Source organism: Corythoichthys intestinalis, chromosome 8, assembly GCF_030265065.1.
Source record: "Corythoichthys intestinalis isolate RoL2023-P3 chromosome 8, ASM3026506v1, whole genome shotgun sequence".
NCBI classification, from domain to species: Eukaryota; Metazoa; Chordata; class Actinopteri; order Syngnathiformes; family Syngnathidae; genus Corythoichthys; species Corythoichthys intestinalis.
Window position 1 is genome coordinate 49,553,905 of NC_080402.1, and position 21,142 is coordinate 49,575,046.

Genomic DNA, 21,142 nt, shown 5'->3' on the forward strand with positions numbered 1-21,142 from the left:
TTTTGAATTCACTAATTGATAGATTAATTGATTACCTAAATAATCGATAGCCACAGCCCTAATAATATGTGATTGGGATACCTCTAGTCAGGACACATAATTGCACTAATATAAACTGTGTTTTATAGTATTTTGCATGTGGATTATTTAACATTTTAATAGGCGGGATTTTAAAATGCATGAATGCAAAATCGCACTACTATTTGCAAGAATCTGCCCGGAGCGGCTGACCTGCATGGTCTTCAAACCTATTGGGAAACTGAGTGTTGGATTTTTCGACGAATGGCCTCATAATTGATAGAAATGTGATAAGTCTCAATTCGTTGTTCTCATTTTAATGGAAACCAATCGCTCATCATGTACATGTCTGGTTTGGTGATGTCACATCGCTTTCAATTACCTTCCGATCTAAATATTTACTTTGCAAGTAGACCTAAATGTTTTACTTGCGCTCCTAAAATTTTAGATTTGGAGCGACTGTGCTCCTTGTAAAATATACCAGGCTGGAGCCCTGCCTTTAAGATTCGGTTCTGGGCAGAACATGTACTGTGCTCTGTTGTTGTTGTGGTTGACGCGACTGTCTTCCGGCAGCCCAAACTGTCAGAGCCGGCCATCGCCACCAACCACAACAAGCAGGCACTGCTTTCCTTCTGGTACAACGTGTGCGTGGACTGCAGCGAGAACGTGCGGCTGGTGGTGCAGAACCCAGCCGTCACAAAGAACATCGCCTTCAATTACATCCTGGCCGACCACGATGACCAGGAGGTGGTCCTGTTCAACCGCAGCATGCTACCCGCATACTATGGCATCCTGCGCATGTGCTGCGACCAATCGCCCGCCTTCACGCGCCAGCTGGCTTCGCACCAGAACATCCAGTGGGCCTTCAAGAATCTGACGCCGCACGCCAGCCAGTATCCAAGGGTACGTTTGCTTTGAATCCATTCATGTCGACGTAAAGGAACGTCAACGGTGCTGTCATTGCCCTCCGCAGGCAGTGGAGGAACTCTTCAACCTGATGCAGTTGTTCGTGGCGCAGAGAGCCGACATGCGAGAAGAGGAAGTGGAGGACGTCAAGCAGTTCAAGAAAACCACCATCAGCTGCTACCTGAGATGTCTGGATGGACGATCGTGCTGGACCACCCTCATCAGGTCGCCTGCGTTAACACCCACGTGTTTGCCTTGTATTTAGTCTAACAAATTTATCATTTAGATATTTTGCATCATCGTATGTCTCATACTGGGCTCTGACTCTGAGTAAAAAAACACATTTGATCAGCCGTTTATCTACTACAGAAGATAGTCTCCGATTTGATTTCGACTTTACGAGGCCGGAGTCTCGTCCACCATTTTGTCTCCAATTTTTTTTTTTTGTCGTCGTCGCGTAAACAGTACCTTATTGTACCTCACAGTATCTTATTTTTTACTTTATTGAAATCAAATGAAATGTTTATTGTCATCATCATCGGTATCATTGACGATTACAAAATGTGATATGATTAGCCCAAAGAAAGAAAGAACCGAAGAAAGACAGGGGCAGACGGGAGAAGCATATGCTTATCAATACCCGTCCCCCTACAGCCAAGGACGCACAATCAAACATGGTAGGGTTGCATACATCACATTACATGAGCTTTTCTTTTTTCTTTTTTTTCTTTTTCACATGAATTATCTTCCCAAAAGTTATTAATTGCCATGGCACTTAAGCAGTGTTGTCGATTAGTGTGAGTTCATTGATTAGGGTGATTGTCAAGTTTGTGTAGGGAGGGATAGCCGAGGGAGTCATGGAGGCCCACATCCGCTGCAATCCGCTCAGGTGGGTTAATCGTCATCCGCCCTGGCTCTGTTCCCACGAGCAAGCCTTTCTTGATCCCAGATCTCCGCAATGATTTTCGTCACCATTTGAGCGGTGGCATCACTAAACGCTGCATATTCCTTCTTCACCTGGGACAATTCATCACAGGCCTTGTTGACAGCGATGTTATGAGCACTCTCCATTGCCTCTTTGTGTTGCCGCATCACTCTCACCAAGAATCGGTGTATCCAGACGGCACCAATAAGCAGCGGGAGGGCGAGCGCCATCAGTGAGCCGAAGATAAAGAGGTCTTCCACGTCCTCAATCTGGAGAGGCGTCAAGCATATGGGCTTCCATTTTCCCCAGGCATCCTCCGCTTATCCAGACGTGAAGGTGTTGGCCGGACATGGCCGTTGGCTTGGTGTAGGTCGCATTGTTGAAAAAATTCTGTCCAGTGAACTTGGCGTCCAGTCAAGCAGCTCCATTGTACGGTTGTTGAGATCACACAGCAGGCACGTGCATGAGCAAATTAGTGATCTGAGTTTACTACAGGGCATATTTTCAGGGCGTACAAAGTTATGGCTTTGTCCCTGACATTCCATCATCTATTTGTTGTGGGAACATTTTGTTGTGGCTGTGTGTGTGTGGCAATAGTGTTATGTGTTATTATAACTGGTGTTCAAATAGCGACTCAAAATGCTTTCCCTATAAGTAGTTTTGAAGTAACCAAATGATTCTATGCTCGTAAGTGCTGGGTCACTGGTATTCCATAGGCATGCGCCTATGTTTGTAACCGAAAATGAGTTTCAAGGTTGTTCTGACATTCCGATAAGAAAACAATCTGGTTCCTCTCAGGTCGTAATTGGATTCCCTCAGTTGGAATCGAACTTGTAGGTTAGACTTAAGACAGTTTGAGTGGGCCTTAATATACTTCCTTCACTTCCGACAATTTGTAAAGCTGTAACACACATGTGTACGCTTATGTACAAAACGACTCACATTTTAACAGTAAAACACTTGACACAAAACAATTGGTGTTCAAACGTCCATCTAGTCTGATCAGTATGTAAATTTAGTGTACTAAATTAGCCTAATTTGCCTAACAAAAGTCCCCTATCTTATCCGGTAACGTATTCATAATTCTCATAGCAAATCGCTCACACTTAACTCCACAAACTGTAGCTCTAAACGTAATTACAAATGCATACACAAACATGTGTATATTAGCTGAAACAACTTACATCCTTATGTGGGCCAAACCAGAGCTGTCCTTTATCCATGTCAGACGAGTCTGCTCCTCAGTCATACAAGGAGAGTTGCGCAGAAATTCGGGTTACGTTGCCAGCCTAGGTATGGAACTCGTTCGTAACCCAGGGACTACCTGTATTTTTTTACTTTTCAGTCGATAAAGCTGACCAAAATACCTTTTCATTTCCATCAAAGTTTTAAATTAGAAGTGCAAAACACATACAAATTAAATCTGATTTAGTCGTTTGGTTGGTCAGAAAAATCCATCAAAATTTTGATGTTTTTCGAAGTTATGTCCTTCATCGAAAAGGACAAAAGATAGCAGTGGCCACTGCAGTTTTCATTGTTGTAGCTCTGACACCTATTTTAGAACAAATTTTTGGTTGTGGAATCCACAACTGGAACAACATAATAAATAGGTAAAGTGTGGAGATTAGTTAAAAACAACTTTGAGCGTGGTATTTAATGTATGTGTACCTTGTGTTTTATTGTTTAGTATGTTGTGTTGTTTCAGTGCCTTCAGAGTCCTGTTGGAGAACGACGAGGACCGACTACTGGTGGTGTTCAACAGAGGACTCATCCTCATGACGGAGGTAGACGCCGTGTTGAGTTTGCGGATGTTGCGTCCCTTAATCGGGCTACTCACTTGACGAGCTTTGCCCGCAGTCCTTTAACACGCTACACATGATGTACCACGAGGCCACCGCCTGCCATGTAACCGGAGACCTGGTGGAGCTGCTTTCCATCTTCCTGTCTGTGCTCAAGGCCACAAGGCCCTACCTGCAACGCAAAGGTGGGCAAGCCGTTATCATCATGGGCAGCAGGCGATGATTTTCGTATATCGCAGGGGATGTCATTTACACTTGTTATAGCTTTGCGTTTTGGTTGTCCCACAGATGTGAAACAGGCTCTGATCCAGTGGCAGGAGAGGATCGACTTTGCCCACAAGCTGCTCACGCTGCTCAACTCGTATAGCCCACCCGAGCTACGCAATGCGTGCCTAGGTAAGCCCTCGACGACGTCTATTCGCGGGACAAAACTAACCGCTAGGCTTTTGTTTCCTTGCTTTCTGCAGACGTGCTGAAGGAACTCCTTCTGCTGAGCCCGCATGACTTCCTGCACACACTGGTGCCCTTCCTGCAACACAACCACTTCACATACCACCACAGCAACATACCCAGTGAGTCACGACCATCAACAGTTTAAAAATAAAAAACATGGTGACGTCACCCGTTGCGTTATCTGGCCTCTGTTAGTACCCTGCTTTTCACTGGTCAGGGCGCCATCATAAGAACAGCCGTTTTCCTCCGCTTTCAAGAAACCAATATTTAAGCGGTACACAGTCTCCACATGGGCCGGAACCCGATTCTGACTGTCTCCAGCACCAGAATGCGACATTATCTTAAAAACCTTAATCTTTCACAATTGCTAGTGACTAATAAATGAAAATGTTAATTGATACTTGATTAAAATCCAGTCAATTTTCTAATTGGTCACGAAATTCTCAGGAAAAATTCACATTTACAGTGCCTTGCAAAAGTATTCGGCCCCCTTGAACCTTGCAACCTTTCGCCACATTTCAGGCTTCAAACATAAAGATATAAAATTTAAATTTTTTGTCAAGAATCAACAACAAGTTGGACACAATCGTGAAGTGGAACAAAATTTATTGGATAATTTAAACTTTTTTAACAAATAAAAAACTGAAAAGTGGGGCGTGCAATATTATTCGGCCCCCTTGCATTAATACTTTGTAGCGCCACCTTTTGCTCCAGTTACAGCTGCAAGTCGCTTGGGGTATGTTTCTATCAGTTTTGCACATCGAGAGACTGACATTCTTGCCCATTCTTCCTTGCAAAACAGCTCGAGCTCAGTGAGGTTGGATGGAGAGTGTTTGTGAACAGCAGTCTTCAGCTCTTTCCACAGATTCTCGATTGGATTCAGGTCTGGACTTTGACTTGGCCATTCTAACACCTGGATACGTTTATTTTTGAACCATTCCATTGTAGATTTGGCATTATGTTTTGCATCATTGTCCTGTTGGAAGATAAATCTCCGTCCCAGTCTCAGGTCTTGTGCAGATACCAACAGGTTTTCTTCCAGAATGTTCCTGTATTTGGCTGCATCCATCTTCCCGTCAATTTTAACCATCTTCCCTGTCCCTGCTGAAGAAAAGCAGGCCCAAACCATGATGCTGCCACCACCATGTTTGACAGTGGGGATGGTGTGTTCAGGGTGATGAGCTGTGTTGCTTTTACGCCAAACATATCGTTTTGCATTGTGGCCAAAAAGTTCAATTTTGGTTTCATCTGACCAGAGCACCTTCTTCCACATGTTTGGTGTGTCTCCCAGGTGGCTTGTGGCAAACTTTAAACGAGACTTTTTATGGATATCTTTGAGAAATGGCTTTCTTCTTGCCACTCTTCCATAAAGGCCAGATTTGTGCAGTGTACGACTGATTGTTGTCCTATGGACAGACTCTCCCACCTCAGCTGTAGATCTCTGCAGTTCATCCAGAGTGATCATGAGCCTCTTGGCTGCATCTCTGATCAGTTTTCTCCTTGTTTGAGAAGAAAGTTTGGAAGGACGGCTGGGTCTTGGTAGATTTGCAGTGGTCTGATGCTCCTTCCATTTCAATATGATGGCTTGCACAGTGCTCCTTGAGATGTTTAAAGCTTGGGAAATCTTTTTGTATCCAAATCCGGCTTTAAACTTCTCCACAACAGTATCTCGGACCTGCCTGGTGTGTTCCTTGGTTTTCATAATGCTCTCTGCACTTTAAACAGAACCCTGAGACTATCACAGAGCGGGTGCATTTATACGGAGACTTGATTACACACAGGTGGATTCTATTTATCATCATCGGTCATTTAGGACAACATTGGATCATTCAGAGATCCTCACTGAACTTCTGGAGTGAGTTTGCTGCACTGAAAGTAAAGGGGCCGAATAATATTGCACGCCCCACTTTTCAGTTTTTTATTTGTTAAAAAAGTTGAAATTATCCAATAAATATTGTTCCACTTCACGATTGTGTCCCACTTGTTGTTGATTCTTGACAAAAAAATTAAATTTCATATCTTTGTTTGAAGCCTGAAATGTGGCGAAAGGTTGCAAGATTCAAGGGGGCCGAATACTTTTGCAAGGCACTGTAAATGGGTAGGGCCCACACATTTCATCCTGCAAGTAAATTCAACTTATCAGGCTCACTAAATTAATTAAATTAATTCGGCTGAGTAACTTAAGAGAAATAAAGAATTTGAGTTAAGTCTATCAATCGCAAGTTTAAAAAAATAAAGATGCCTGTCAAAATATCTGCACGTTTTATTCTTCCATTACATTTCAGTGTTAGGAAGTTGTTTTTTCTCCAGGCAGTTTTAAACTAGCGGCAACCCATTCATTGTGTATGTGGAAGGGACTTGTCCGTGAAAGTGAGCGGTGGTGCTTTTTTAAAATCGTTTTTTTATAATATTCGTTTTAAAAATAACTTAAAGTGCTTACTTTCATCCTTGAATAACTAGAAAAGTAATAAATTTTTCAGAGAAGTACAATTCTTTACTTTTAGAAAGTAAGTTGAACAACACTGAAAATGACACCGCAACATACCCGCTTATTTTGCCATGCCTGTGCCCACAGTGTCACTGGGACCGTACCTGCCCTGCCGAGAGAACATGAAGCTGATGGGGGCCAAGAGCAACGTTCGCCCCCCAAGGCCTGAACTTAACATGTGTCTGCTGCCGTCCATGGTGGAAAGTGCTAAGGTCAGGAAGGGCCGCGACAAACTCCACCTTTCCCGTGTCGTGTCAACTCAGGGTTGTGTGTGTTTGTCATATAATGACATAATATCTGATTTATATGGGTTTCTTTTCAGCGTGTGTATATGTTTCCAAGGTGTGTTTTTAACTTTTTTCTCTGTGTGTACGCGACAGGGTAAAGACGAGGCATACGACCGTATGCTGCTGGACTACTTCTTGTCCTACCAGCAGTTCATTCACCTTCTGTGTCGCGTGGCCATCAACTGCGAGAAGTTCACAGACACGCTGGTCAAACTGAGTGCGTGCCACCCGTCTGCCGTCTTCTGAATGGCAGGAAATGGCGTGCAGCTCACCTCGCTTTGTCTTCTCAGGTGTGCTGATGGCGTACGAAGGACTTCCTCTGCATCTCGCCCTCTTCCCCAAACTGTGGACCGAATTGTGCCAGTCGCAGGTGCGAGCCGTTATGCACCACATCGCTCGGTCAAGCACCGCAGCACAGCCGGCTGAAACTCTGTAATTCTTGTTTTAGTCGCTTTTGTCCAAGACGTGCGTAAAGCTGCTTTGCGACGACGCGGCCTTCGGCGAGTACATCAAGTGCGTTCTAATGGACGAGAGGAGCTTCCTCAACAACAATGCCGCCTATGCCTTCCTTACTTGCTTCCTGCACAAGGTACACGCACACAACAGCCACCACCAAAGCGAGACCCAGTTTACATTCTAGCTAAAATTAGTGTTGCACCGATGCCTTTTTTCTGCTACCGATATCGATTCCGATATGTGGCTGTGTTGTATTTGCCCATGATTATACTGTGCCGATATCAAGTTTTGTGTTTTTAGGTGTACATTGCTTCAAACCGTTGTGAAACAGGAGAAAAAAAACTTATACCAACTTTTTGAGTGCACAATCAATGCCCAGAAGTGTGTAGAGTAACCGAATATTTTACTCAAGAGTAGCGTTACTTCAAAAGTTCAAAATATTACTGAAGTATCATCCAAATAATGTACTCAAGTACAAGTATTTGCTGAAAAGAATACGATGTTTGATTTTTTTTGTTTTTTGTTTAAACAATATTTTTTTCTCAGCACAAAGTTATCTATATGAACTTGTATTATTATACATTAAACGAGACTATAACCTACCACATTAAGCCAAAGAAATTAAATTTTTTTTAAAAATCATTGAATTCCGGCGAGAGGGAAAAAAATACAGAAATGAAGCATCATTTGTCCAAAGAGCATGAGTGCCCGCTAGTGGAGAAAACATAGTTCATATTATGTAACTGAAAGGATCATATTTCTGGGTTTCCGTGGTCAATCTGTGCCAAATAAAAACTGGGAGAGACGTTAAAATCCGTGCCTTCGAGTCATGTTGACTGCAGCGCTCCATGTCAAACACTTAATTTTTTACGGCGCTTTAAACAAGTGATTGAACAGGGCGGCGTGATTGTAGAACGGCAAGTTTGAGTCTGATTGGTATTATGTAGTCATGTGATTATTGTTGCGACATATCATTTGTGAAACTGATAGCCCCACTGTTTGCGTCTCTGGCAAAAAACCAAAACAAAGTAAAATCTAATAATGTCGTATAAAGAGGAATAATGTAATGGACGAATGTAGCCCAAAGTAGTGGAGTAAAAGTAGCGTTTGTACTTCGCAAATCTACTGAAGTAAAAAGTATATAACTACTCTTAAACGTACATTTTTCACAAAGAGTATAAAGTAAAAGTAAATGTAACGGAGTAACCCACCTCTGTCAATGCCATTATACCACATTAGTACGTTAGCTTGGCTCATGCGCTAATCACTTTTGCTAGGAGACTATCCTAGTTCACTAGCCTAGTTTTGATAACCGGTAATTCATATGCTAAATCAAGGGTGCTCAGTACGTCGACCAGCCAATTTCAATGCTGGTGTGGGTAGCTCGAGCCCCTACCCCCCACCCCCCCCCACCCCCCAAAATTTTTTTTTTGTTTATGTACATGGTTATTTATGGTTATGTTGTTTGTATGTTGTGTTGTGTGAGCAACATATGAGGTTATGCAGCACCCGTCTCTCTCTCATCTTCTTGCTCATGTTTTTCTGGATCTATAGTTTCCAGTTTAACGTTAACAGTAGAAAACACAAACAGAAAGACACTTCTAAGCAGCTTCCGACGCGGGTTTTGCAGGTTAGCAAGTTCACACATTAATGTCATGCTAACTCTAATGCAGGTCGGACTTTCAGTAGCAAAATCAGTGGCTTGTTACCTATAGAGGCGTGCGATTCTTAGATTATTCGCGATACGGCCTTGGAAGATTCGAGAACGATTCACAAACATCCAAATTCCGCTGATTGAATTATACCAGGTAAAGTGGAAATAAAACACAGTCAGCGCGGTCTTCAGGATGCAATGAGGAACGGACCGAGAGTAAATATGTTCAACTCATGCCGCTAGATAAAAAAAAAAAAAGATAATATCCGACTACAGCCGCCAGGCGCTACAAACAGCGCTCAGTTGCTAGTTGCTACAAACATACAGCAACATACGGCTATGGTAGATATCACATATATCTAGAACTAGATGTGAAATGACAGACGACGGCCGTGATGCGAAATGACACTTTCCCGTCCTAGTAAACAGGCGCCATCTTAAAGCAGTAGACTTCTCTAGAAGGCTCTGTTGTCGCGAACCTAATTACTTTTTATCTTTAAAAAAAAAAAAAAAAAAAAAAAAGGCAAAATTTTGACTTGAATCTATCTTTAAATGATGAAAGTTTTAAAACTTTCACGTGGAAAGTAGACAAGGGAAATTATGGAATAACGGGAGCAATTTTAAAACCTTTAATGGTTGATTCACAACATTAAATTAATTGAATGTAGTTTAAAGCTGCCGATACAGAATGGGGACTTGCGTATTTTATTTACTGTTTTTAACGGTTAACTTGATACTGAAATAGTAGTTTGTTTAGCCTGAGAGGATTTTTGAACTATTTTTGAACTAGTGTACAAAAAATTAAAACCGGGGGAAAGGGGGGTGTTGTGGTGCATCCAATAATCGATTTATAATTCAATCAGAGCCTCTGAATAGTAATCATAATCGAATCGTTAGGAGCCCAAAGATTCCCACCTTTAGTTTCCTACCTCCACAACATTGGCGTCTTTTTATATTACTTACAGTGGCTGCTGCTGGCCGGAAAAAAAACTTCTAATATCCCTCGTCTTCGAAGGGGGCAGAGGAGGCGACATGTTGTCGACATGTATTTCTGTCGGGGCTCTGTGAGTGTGAGCGTGCGTGTGTGTGTGTCGAGGGAGAGTCAAGTCATTAGCCAATCCAATATGCGTTTGAAGAGGAAAAAATGAACCGGCGCATTCAGCAAGGGAAAAGGGGTAGATGTAAGTTTGAACATAATGAGAATAATTCACTTAATAATGGTAGGGTCAATTCTGTCCTTACAAAATATGGGAAGACGATCTAAATTACCTGTCTACTAGTACATGGACTAATTATATAATGCATATAAGGTTGCGTAAAGGTTGGTGGGGACAATTTGAGCATCCTAAAAAGTGAAGTCAAAAACCAACCCTCTTGAAGCTCATAAAGAGAATGGCAAGAGTGTGCAAAAAAAAAAAGTAATTAGACAAAGGGTGGCTACTTTAGAGCTACTAAAATATTATACATGTTTTTAGTTATTTCACCTTTTTTTTGCTAAGTACATAATTCCACACATAATCATTCATAGTTTTATTGCCTTCAGTGAGAATTTTCAATGTAAAGTAGTAATGAAAATAAAACGCACGAATGATTAAAAAAATATTTGACTTTTAGCTAGTGTATTTTTTCTAACTTTCAGTTCTTTGTTTTTTTCTTGAGCAGTGTTTCTTAACGGTGGCCATCTTGGCAAGAGCGATAAGTGCTGCTTCTTTGTGTTTGCAATTAGCGCTTATCATGGGGAGGACATCTGGTGTTGGGGAAACTAAATCTAGAAGAGTACATATTGCACTGCATTGTTACATAATTTCTTAGTACTCGCCAATACCTGCCTTTTAGTGCCAAATCACGGCCCCTTCCGATACTAGTATCGGTATGGATGCAACACTAGCTCAAACGTGATGTTCTCAAGGGGCTTCCGAGCTCATCTTCCGTCAAATTTCACAATGAACTCATGTAAGTCAGTTAACAACATCCGTGTTGGTTCAGGTACAGGTATTGTCAGGCGTGAGCTGCTGCAGCCTGGTCAGCGTGTTAGTGGCGAGCGTGTTGAGCGAGCACGGCGACTTGAGGCCCGAACACGTGTCCGATTGGCCGCAACTCAACAAGACCGCCGCCCTGCTGAATGCCGTACGTACACCCGTGCACGTCATGATGAGACCATAATGCGTGTTAAAACGCGGTGTGTTGCTGTTGCAGGACCTCCGGGCTTTGACATTAGTGCTGTCGGTGCAAGCGCCTCCTTCCCTGGACCCCGCCTTGGGCCCAGCCCTCCACGAGCTGACGGCTCGATGCCGCCTTTGCCTGCAGCAACGTGATGCGTTGATGGACACGCACCACCACGAAGATGATGGTACGATAGGTGTGAGAATATCACGATACTGAATCCTGATAGGTTATTAATATGCTTTCACCATTATTCAATACATACTGGACTGTCTCAGGAAATTAGAATACACAATATTCTAATTTTTTGAGACAGTCCTGTGTATATATACAGGACTGTCTCAGGAAATTAGAATACACAATATTCTAATTTCCTGACTGTCTCAGGAAATTAGAATATTGTGTATTCTAATTTCCTGACTGTCTCAGGAAATTAGAATATTGTGTATTCTAATTTCCTGAGACAGTCCTGTATATATACACAGGACTGTCTCAAAAAATTAGAATATTGTGTATTCTAATTTTCTGAGACAGTCCAGTATAATTTTAAAAACATGCCACTGTGTAATGAAGGAGCCAACAGGTTGCTACCAACACTTTCCACTAGAATAGTGCCGATGTCCACTCATTGGCTACCATTGACAGCACGAGATGTGCAATTCATTTTTACTGGGAGGGGCGAAAGAACGATTCAGTCAATCGTTTGTGCTATGTTTATGCTGTAAAAGGTTTTAAGTTAAATATCTAAATATCTAAATGTCTAATATAAAAAAAGAAATAGCAGCACAAAGGAAACTTTTAACAGCATAAACATAGCACAAACAATTGACTTTTTTTTTTTTATAAATTTGCGTCTGATGGGGGGGACAACTTCACAGAGGTCAGTTTAAAGGTCTATTGTTGCCAATGACAGGGGATGGGTAAAGAAAGACACTTATTTGTTTACAAGAATGTTGCAATAATATAGTGGCACTACATCTATTTACCAAAACGTTGCTCTGAAGTATTCTCCTAGTCTGTAAGGTAAAAGTCAACTGGCCGTTATATGGAGTATTTTTCTAAATCGGCCATTAGCCTATATGTAGCCGATATAATAGAATAACTTATGTTCACTGTGTATGTGATGATTTTTTTTTTTTTTACTAATGAAGGTCAACCAATATACAGTGAAGAAAATAAGTACTTGAACACCCTGCTATTTAGCAAGTTCTCCCACTTAGAAATCATGGAGGAGTCTGACATTTTCATCATTGGTGCATGTCCACTGTGAGAGAGATAATCTAAAAACCAGAAATCACAATGCATGATTTTTTAACAATCTAGTTGTGTGATACAGCTACAACTAAGTATTTGAACACCTGTCTATCAGCTAGAAATCTGACCCTGAAAGACCTGTTAGTCCCCCTATTAAAAGTCCACCTCCACTCCATGTATTATCCTGAATCAGATGCACGTGTTTGACGTTGATGGCAGCATAAAGACACCTGTCCACTCCATACAATCAGAAAGACTCAAACTTGTAACACGGTCAAGACCGAAGAGCTGTCCAAAGACGCCAGAGACAAAATTGTTTACCTCCACAACGCCGGAAAGGGCTACGGAGTAATTGCCAAGCAGCTTGGGGACCACTGTCGGTGCAATCATTAGAAAATGGAAGAAGCTAATCATGTGAGTGGTGGAGTGGAGCCCCATGTAAGATATCACCACATGGGGTCTCAATGATCCGAAGAGGTGAGGTGAGGAATCAGCCTAGAACTACATGACAGGAGTTGGTCAATGACCTAAAAAAAAAGCTGGGACCACAATTACCAAGGATACTGTTGGTAAGGTTTGAAATGGGTTAAATCATTCATGGCACAGAAGGTTCCCCTGCTTAAACCATCCCCACTGTGTAGCATGAGGGTGGTACCATCATGCCTTGGGGGTGTTTTTCTGCGCATGGGACGGGACGAGTGCACTGTATTAAAGAGAGGATGACTGGGGCCTTGTATTGTTAGATTTTGGGGAACAGCCTCCTTCCTTCAGTCCGAGCATTGAAGATGGGTCGTGCCTGGGGTCTTCCAACATGACAATGACCCGAATCACACAGCCATGAAAACCAAGGAATGCCTCCGGAAGAAGCATAACTAGGGATGGGAATTGATACGATTTTTACGATTCAGATTCCATTACCGATATTGTTTAACGATTTGATTCTTTATCGATTCTCTTATCGATTCTAATTTCGGGAAAAAGAAGAGCAAACATTTTGATTGGCATCAAGTTTGTTTAATCGGAAGTCACAACCTTACAAACTCACAACGAGGTCAAAAGAGGCCCAAAGCCTCAATGTTAACTGCGGCAATAAGTGGCAAATGCACAAGAATGTGTAACATTTTACTGAAACATTTTTCTAATAGAAATAAAAAATATTGGTATATTTTGGCATATAGGTCGTTGTTCTGCCTTTGGCAATGTCCCCAAACTTTTTCCTGTGGGGGCCAAATAACTTTTCCCTCTCTGATGAGAGGCCGGGGTCAGTTTGTAACAGAAAAAGTGTGACGATTGCAGGAGTGCGTAAATGTAAAAAAATTATTGTTTTTCAGAAAGCCACAATCAAATAACAGTCTGTGGATTCTTCACGGAACAAAAGTAAATAAAATAATAATATAATAATAATAATAAACAATAATAGCACTATTAATTAAATAGATAATAACCAAATAACCCTCTCTGAGTTATTCACTGAAAAAGGCCAGGAAATAAATAACACTACTGAGGGAGCAAAATAACAAAAAAAAAATTCAAAATGCTCTCTGGAATTGTTCAGGGGGCCGGACCAAATATGGAGCCGCGGGCCATAGTTTGGGGACCCCTGTTTTTATTTACCAGTATATTGAAATGCATGCCTTTTAGTTTTTATGGCGCTTACACGTTCAAGTGGTGGCGCCCTTGCGTTTCCTCACGCGAAGAAGCGCGCGCTCACGTGAAGAAGAGCGCGCTTACACGCGAAGAAGAAATGCCGCATCCAAGCGAGTTAGTGAGAAAGGGAAACACTGCCACGAGCCTACGTTCTTTGTTAATGTTTGTAAAACATCCACAGAGCCAACGCCTGTATGTATAATCTTCTGTGTTGTTGTTGTGTGTTTCCACTCGCGATCGGACACTTAAATCCGGTTGTGTAGTGGTTTAAACGATGTGCTAATGCTAGCGAACGCATGCTAACTGTTTGTTATTACTGTGTTAGCAGCTAATCATCGCTGATTTACGTTGATGCAAACCTGTTGTTATTGGGGATAAAATTGATTTGTTTCATTTCTATTTTTAGTTTCAAGTGATGGTTGAATAAAGTCAGCAAATTATTATACCAACGTCTTCTGCATCGTCATTTGGGAGTTCAGCTAGCTGTATAGTCAGGACTGAGCCTTAGCATCTCGGTGAGGACAGTGCAGTCTATTCCCTCCCGATGCAGTTATTTCCATCTCGCAATGACTGCAAGTCGCTTTGTTGCAATTTTTCCTCGTGAAGTGAAGACACACTTTCGAGCGTTCGAACCTATGTGCTGTCATTGTTATGTTTACGGCAGCAATGCTCGTGCTAAACTATCGTAACCTTTCATTTTCACCCTTTTTCCTGGTGAAGTGTAGCCAAACTTTGTAGCGAGTGGTTCTTGGCGCCATGCTAGTTTGATGCGTCTGGACAAGACACGTCACGACGCAATATGGGTCTTTAGGGATCGTTAAGGCTTTTTCATTGCGATGTCGAGGCCTCGAAACACTCGGAACCGGTTCCGAATTGGAATCGGATTTCGATTCCCATCCCTAAGCATAACAAAGTTCTAGCATGGCCTAGCCGGTCTCCAGACCTAAACCCAATAGAAAACCTTTGGCGGGAGCGCACACTCCTCGTTTCTCAGCGACACACCAGAAACCTGACTGATGGGTGGGCCAAGATCTGTCCTGCAGTGTGAGCAAACCTGGTGGAAAAACTACAGGCAATGTTTGACCTCTAATTGCAAACAAAGGCTCCTGTACCAAATATTAACATTATTTTTCTCGGGTGTTCAAATACTTATTTGCAGCTGTATCACACAAATCATTTTTTAAAAATCATACATTGTGATTTCTGGATTTTTCTTTTTAGGTTATCGCTCTCACAGTGGAAATTATCCTACGATGAAAATTTCAGACCTCTCCATGATTTTTAAGTGGGAGAACTTGCAAAATAGTAGGGTTTTCAAACAATTATTTTCTCCACAGTATCGGCCAGCCGATACAGCCTTCTTTTCAAGATCCGCCAATACCAGCCAATATGATAGGAAAACCTTTATGATCAATGTTTTGTTGGTGATTATTGTTAATGTTGATTTTGCATCACTTAGTGGCCAGAAGAAAGTAGAAGATTTTTTTTTTTCCTAATGTGAACAGTGGTACCTCAAGATACAATATTAATTTGTTCAGTTACGCTACATACACTTCGTCATATTTCCTCGTTCTTAGCTGTTAATATCTCCAGTGCTATAGTATTGTGTGCTCTTAATTGGTTGAAAAATACTGCGCACGCTCTGAAAATAAGAGCGCCACTGACACCCACTGAGTGGATGTGCAATTCCACTTTATTCTAGTACGGCAAAGTACTGTCTTATTGTAAGATCATGAGCCGTGTATCGCAAATCGTATTGTATCAGGAGGTACCCAGAGTATGAAGCATAGTATCATTTGCATAATAGTTCTTACTTTGTGAGGTTTTTCAAAGAAATCCTATTGGGTTTTTTTATATTTTGTGCAAGTAGTGAAATTCTTCAGTAATTTAGTAGTATTTCAATGTTGTTGGCAGGATCAGAGGAGGAGGGCGCCACTCCTCTGAAGCGGCGTCGCGTCAACAGCGACGACGACGAAGACGATGGGACGGCGGCTCTCTGCACAGCGTCTTGCTCCACGAGCGCCGGGGCAGACTCGTCCAAGCTGGAGCGGCCGGGTGCGCTGACACCCACCAGCACCTCTGACACAGAGACGCGGGACTCCTCCTCCCTCATCGACCCGGGCACAGAGCAAGACCCGCCGACCCCTCCGGACCCCGCCGACCCCTCCCTCGCGGACCCCGCCTCTCCCCCCAAAGAGGACAAGATGGCAGAAGAGGCAGATCGGAGTGCGGCCGACTCCGAGGCCCCGCCCCTCCCGGAGGAGCCCGGCCGTTCGACGAGCCCGCAGAGCACAGCAGGGGAGGGGCCGGAGGACGCGCTGGACGCCTTGTGCCGGACGCTGGAAGCCGCTGTCGCCATGGTTACCAAACTGAGCGCAAAAGCCCCACCCTCCTTGTGACATCATTGGTCGCCGTGAGGTCCCCCCCCCCGCGCTTTGTTGCCTTGGAGTCGCACTTTTTTTTTCTCCTTCTTTTCCTCAAAGGGCAAAAAAGTGTTTTTGTTGTTTTTTACAAAAAGTGAGGATTATGTTTTATTTGCCGTAATTTAATTTTATTGCGTTTTTACCGCTCGTCATCTCTGTGCCACTTTTTGTACGTTTTTCAACAACTGGGCGACCACGGCGGAAAAGTCAAAACAAAAATAGAAAAAAAAATTGTTGCCTTGTGTTGGGACGAGAACACAAAAGTCAGTTTACCTGTAAATGAGAAGAACCACAAGAAAACTTGATTCTGTCAAGAATCCTTGAATAAATGTTGCCTGAAGGTGTATATGAAAACTATAAATATATATATATAGATCTTTATATATACATATATATAAATATGAATCTATATATATATAAAGTGGTGCTTTATTGGACTATGGTGCAAATAAAGCCACCAGTCGGAGCTTTTTGATTGTCTCGACTGGCGAAAAGTTGGTCCGTTCGGCCGTTTTGCTGTTGAGTTTTAGCTGCTTGTGTTGTCAATTTCTTTCATTTCTCATCAATAAAAATCTTTATTGACAATCTGCAGTTGTCCAAATCTTTTTCAAACATCTCACATAACTTTTTATTTTGGGTAAAGCTGCAAGTAGCCATATTTTCCACACTATAAAGAGCATCAGAGTACAATGCACGTTCAATGAATGGCCTATTTTAAAAAATATACAGTATATAGGGTGCACCATATTATAAGGCGCAGTGGTAGTAATTGGGTAGCAATATGCATCCACTAGATAAAGCTGTTCTACAGAGAATGTCATGCAATGATTAACCAATATTTATCCATACCCTGCTAGCCAAAAGTATTGGCACCCCTGCAATTCTGTCAGATAATGTTCAATTTATCCCAGAAAATGATTGCAATTACAAATGCTTTGGTCGTAATATCTTCATTTATTTTGCTTGCAAAGAAAAAAAAAAAAAGAGAATTGGGGAAAAAAATCATTTTACAGAAAACTCCAAAAATGGGCCAGACAAAAGTATTGGCACCCTCAGCCTAATACTTGGTAGCACAACCTTTAGACAAAATAACTGCGAAAAACTGCTTCCGGTATCCATCAGTAAGTTTCTTACGATGCTCTGCTGGAATTTTTGACCATTCTTCTTTGGCCAACTGCACCAGGTCTCTGAGATTTGAAGGGTGCCTTCTCCAAACTGCCATTTTCAGATCTCTCCACAGGTGTTCTATGGGATTCAGGTCTAGACTCATTGCTTGCCACTTCAGAAGTTTCCAGTGCTTTCTCTCAAACCATTTTCCTGTGTTTTTTGAAGTGTGTTTTGGGTCATTGTCCTACTGGAAGACCTATGACCTCTGAGGGAAACCCAGCTTTCTCTGGGCCCTACATTATGCTGCAAAATTCGTTGATGGTCTTCAGACTTCATAATGCAGTCCAGTGCCAGAAGTAGCAAAGCAACACCAAAACATCAGGGAACCTCAGCCATGTTTGACTGTGGGGACCGTGTTCTTTTCTTTGAAGGCCTTGTTTTTTTCCTTGTAAACTCTATGTTGATGGCTTTTACCAAAAAGCTCTACTTGTGTCTCATCTGACCAGAGAACATTTTTGCGAAATATTTTTTAGCTTTCTCAGGTAGGTTTTGGCAAACCTGGCTTTTTTATGTCTCTGGGTCAGAAGTGTCTTCCTGGGTATCCTACCATAGAGTCCCTCTTCTTTCAGACGCTGACCGATAGCACGGGTTGACACTGCTGTGCCCTTGGACTGCAGGACAGTTTGAACTTGTTTGGATGTTAGTCGAACTTCTTTATCCACAATCCACACAATCATTCGTTAAAATCTCTCGTCAATTTTTCTTGTTCCGTCCGCATCTATGGAGGTTAGCCACAGTGTCATGGGCTTTACACTAATTGATGACACTGCGCACGGTAGACACAGGAGCAATCAGATCGTTGGAGATGGACTTGTAGCCTTGAAATTGCCCATGCTTCCTCACAATTTTGCTTCTCAAGTCCTCAGACAGTTCTTTGGTCTTCTTTCTTTTCTCCCTGCTCAGTGTGGTACACACAAGGACATAGGACAGAGGTTGAGTCAGCTTTAATCCATTTCAACTGGCCGCAAGTGTGATGTACAGTATTGGCCTGAATATAAGGCGGTGTTTTTTTGCATTGAAATAAGACTGAAAAAGTGGGGGTTGTCTTCTATTCACGGTCTAGACATTATCCCCATTCACGACTCTTGATGGCGCCAGATATCATTGAAGCGATGTTCTGTCATGACAGATCTCAGCTACTCTCAAGTTTGCATTATTTTATTGCAATGTTTTTTCTTATTCAGATTTGTTTCAAGACTACAGTTACAGTTAGACTTCACTTTGATGGTTAATGCAGTTTTTGCAATTTTGTTGTTTTATCACAATAAATTTTACATTTCGAAAAACTAGAAGCCATTCATTTATGAATGTGATTGCACTTTAGTTTACATATTTAAATGTTCAGATATGGAGATTTGAATGAGGCAAAATAACATGGTTTTTCTCTTAAATATGTTGTTATAATCATTTATTTCAGATGTACTGTAATTATTTTCTGTACAAAAATTAATTTGGTGTTCAAAAAGTCTTTTTTCAAACTTGAGTCTCGAAAAAGAGAGGCTCGTCTTATCATAAGGGCCGTCTTATATTCGGGCCAATACAGTAGTTATTGCCACCACCTGTTATGTGCCACAGGTCAGTAACAGGCGCTGTTAATTACACAAATTAGAAAAGCATCACATGATTTTTCAAAGGATGTCAATACTTTTGTCCGGCCCATTTTTGGAGTTTTGTGTAAAACGATAATGATTTGATTTTTTCCCCTCCATTCTCTTTCATTTTGCGAGCAAAATAAATGAAGATATTACTACCAAAGCATTTGTAATTGCAATCATTTTCTGGGATAAATTGAGCATTATCTGACAGAATTGCAGGGTGCCAATACTTTTGGCCAGCAGTGTATATAAGGTGCATCGGATTATAAAACTCACTGTCATCTTTTGAAAAAAATGAAGGCTTATTGGTGCACCTACAGTGCAGAAAATTTGGTTACCAAGAAATTTGTGAAAAAGAAACACTACTCTTACTCTGCTGCTTTTGGGCTAAACCACAGTCGTTACATTTTTCCTCTTTATTCTACATATTGACTTTATTTTTGACTAATGTCAACAGTGGTTGTCTCAGTTTCACCAATGAGACATTGCAACAATAACCACATGACTTCATTAAACCAGTCGAGGTAATAATGTTTTTCTCCAAAAGAGGGCACTCATGCTCTTTGGATGGGTGATAAATGTAGTCCCGGGTTACGACTTACCTGACTTACGTGATTTCAACTTTACACGCCGGAGTCTTTTTTTTTTTTAAATATTTTTTACTTTTGTTTTGTGGTGCACGCTTTTATCTTGGCGCAGGACGCGTAGGGCAGGTAGTACTAACGGCATGCTAGTAAGAGTGCATGTACACACGAAAAAGGTATTTGCGTAAATGAAGAAGAGCGCCCACACGAGGATGAGCCTGCAAGCCTGTGCGCACATTTGTTGTTTGTAAAGCATCCACGGAGGCAAGACCTGCATATAAAAATATATAAATACCTTTTGTACTGTTTATTAAGCGTTTTAAATTGTGTTTGGATACTTGGAGCGAGTTTATATGATTGTTTTTGATGATGTGCGGACTCTTAACTGATACATGCTAATGGTTTGTGTGGATTTTTATTGCTGTATCAGCAGCTAGTTAGTAACGCAAATTTGAATTGCTATTATTGAAGATGAAACTGATTTGATATCATTTTTATTTTAGTTTCATTCTGCAAGTGTTGTTATCATGAGCAGCTGAATAAAGCCAGCAAACCACACGGACGGATGTCTTCCATCGTCATTTCGGAGCTGTCTTGCTAGGACTTAGCACCAACGTCTTGGCGAGGACGAAGGGCATAGGTTTTCATAGGGACGGTAGGGACATAACACAACCAACTTTTCAGGATGCTCAAATTGTCCCCACCAATTTTTAAGCAACTTATTTACATTAAATAATGAGTTCACTTATATGGGTAATTTAGTTTTCCCATATTTTGTAAGGATAGAATTGACCCTGACCTAATTATTTCATTATGTTCAGACTTACATTTACCCTTTTTCAATTACTGAATGTGGTGGTCCATTTTTTTCCCTTCAAACGCACGTTTGATTGGCTGATGACAGAGTTTCCCCTAGGATTTTTTTAAGCTATGGTGGTGGGCTGCAGTCGGACAGCCTCACCATGTCGTGCCATGGCAAAATTGCGTCATATCATGACAAATAAGATTTTTTTTTTTTCACACTTTTTCCCAAGAAGAACCATAACAAAGATCTAGTTGAAATATTTCATCAACCAGTTAATGTCGTAGCTCTCAGCTACGGTACATGTACGTAAAATGCATAGCTGATTACAGCTACATTAGCCTACGTAAAAATACTATTGCTACAAGAAAAAAAGTCGTAAGACTTACAACTCGTAGTCCTTCTTTTTCCTTTTATTTGGCCCTAATACGTACTACATTACCACAACAATAATAGTCCTTCTGTTAACCGACCCATTTCAAGGAGTAGGGGGAAATTGTAATAGCCGTGTAAATAATTGT

General features: G+C 41.6%; 1 protein-coding gene across 5 annotated transcripts in view; it reads left to right on the top strand.

Moving 5' to 3' along the window:
- Positions 1-17,060, top strand: part of usp34 (ubiquitin specific peptidase 34) — a 120,486-nt gene extending 103,426 nt beyond the window's left edge. For all 5 annotated transcript variants that reach the window (XM_057842813.1, XM_057842817.1, XM_057842814.1 and 2 more), the window contains 13 exons: positions 592-921; positions 992-1,149; positions 3,555-3,633; positions 3,707-3,833; positions 3,937-4,044; positions 4,116-4,220; positions 6,677-6,801; positions 6,970-7,093; positions 7,167-7,246; positions 7,325-7,465; positions 10,973-11,113; positions 11,183-11,336; positions 15,965-17,060. In XM_057842813.1, the coding sequence (XP_057698796.1) occupies positions 592-921; positions 992-1,149; positions 3,555-3,633; positions 3,707-3,833; positions 3,937-4,044; positions 4,116-4,220; positions 6,677-6,801; positions 6,970-7,093; positions 7,167-7,246; positions 7,325-7,465; positions 10,973-11,113; positions 11,183-11,336; positions 15,965-16,449 (2,157 nt within the window). In that variant the 3' untranslated portion in view covers positions 16,450-17,060. The remainder of the gene's footprint in view (positions 1-591; positions 922-991; positions 1,150-3,554; positions 3,634-3,706; positions 3,834-3,936; positions 4,045-4,115; positions 4,221-6,676; positions 6,802-6,969; positions 7,094-7,166; positions 7,247-7,324; positions 7,466-10,972; positions 11,114-11,182; positions 11,337-15,964) is intronic.
- Positions 17,061-21,142: the final 4,082 nt, after the last annotated feature.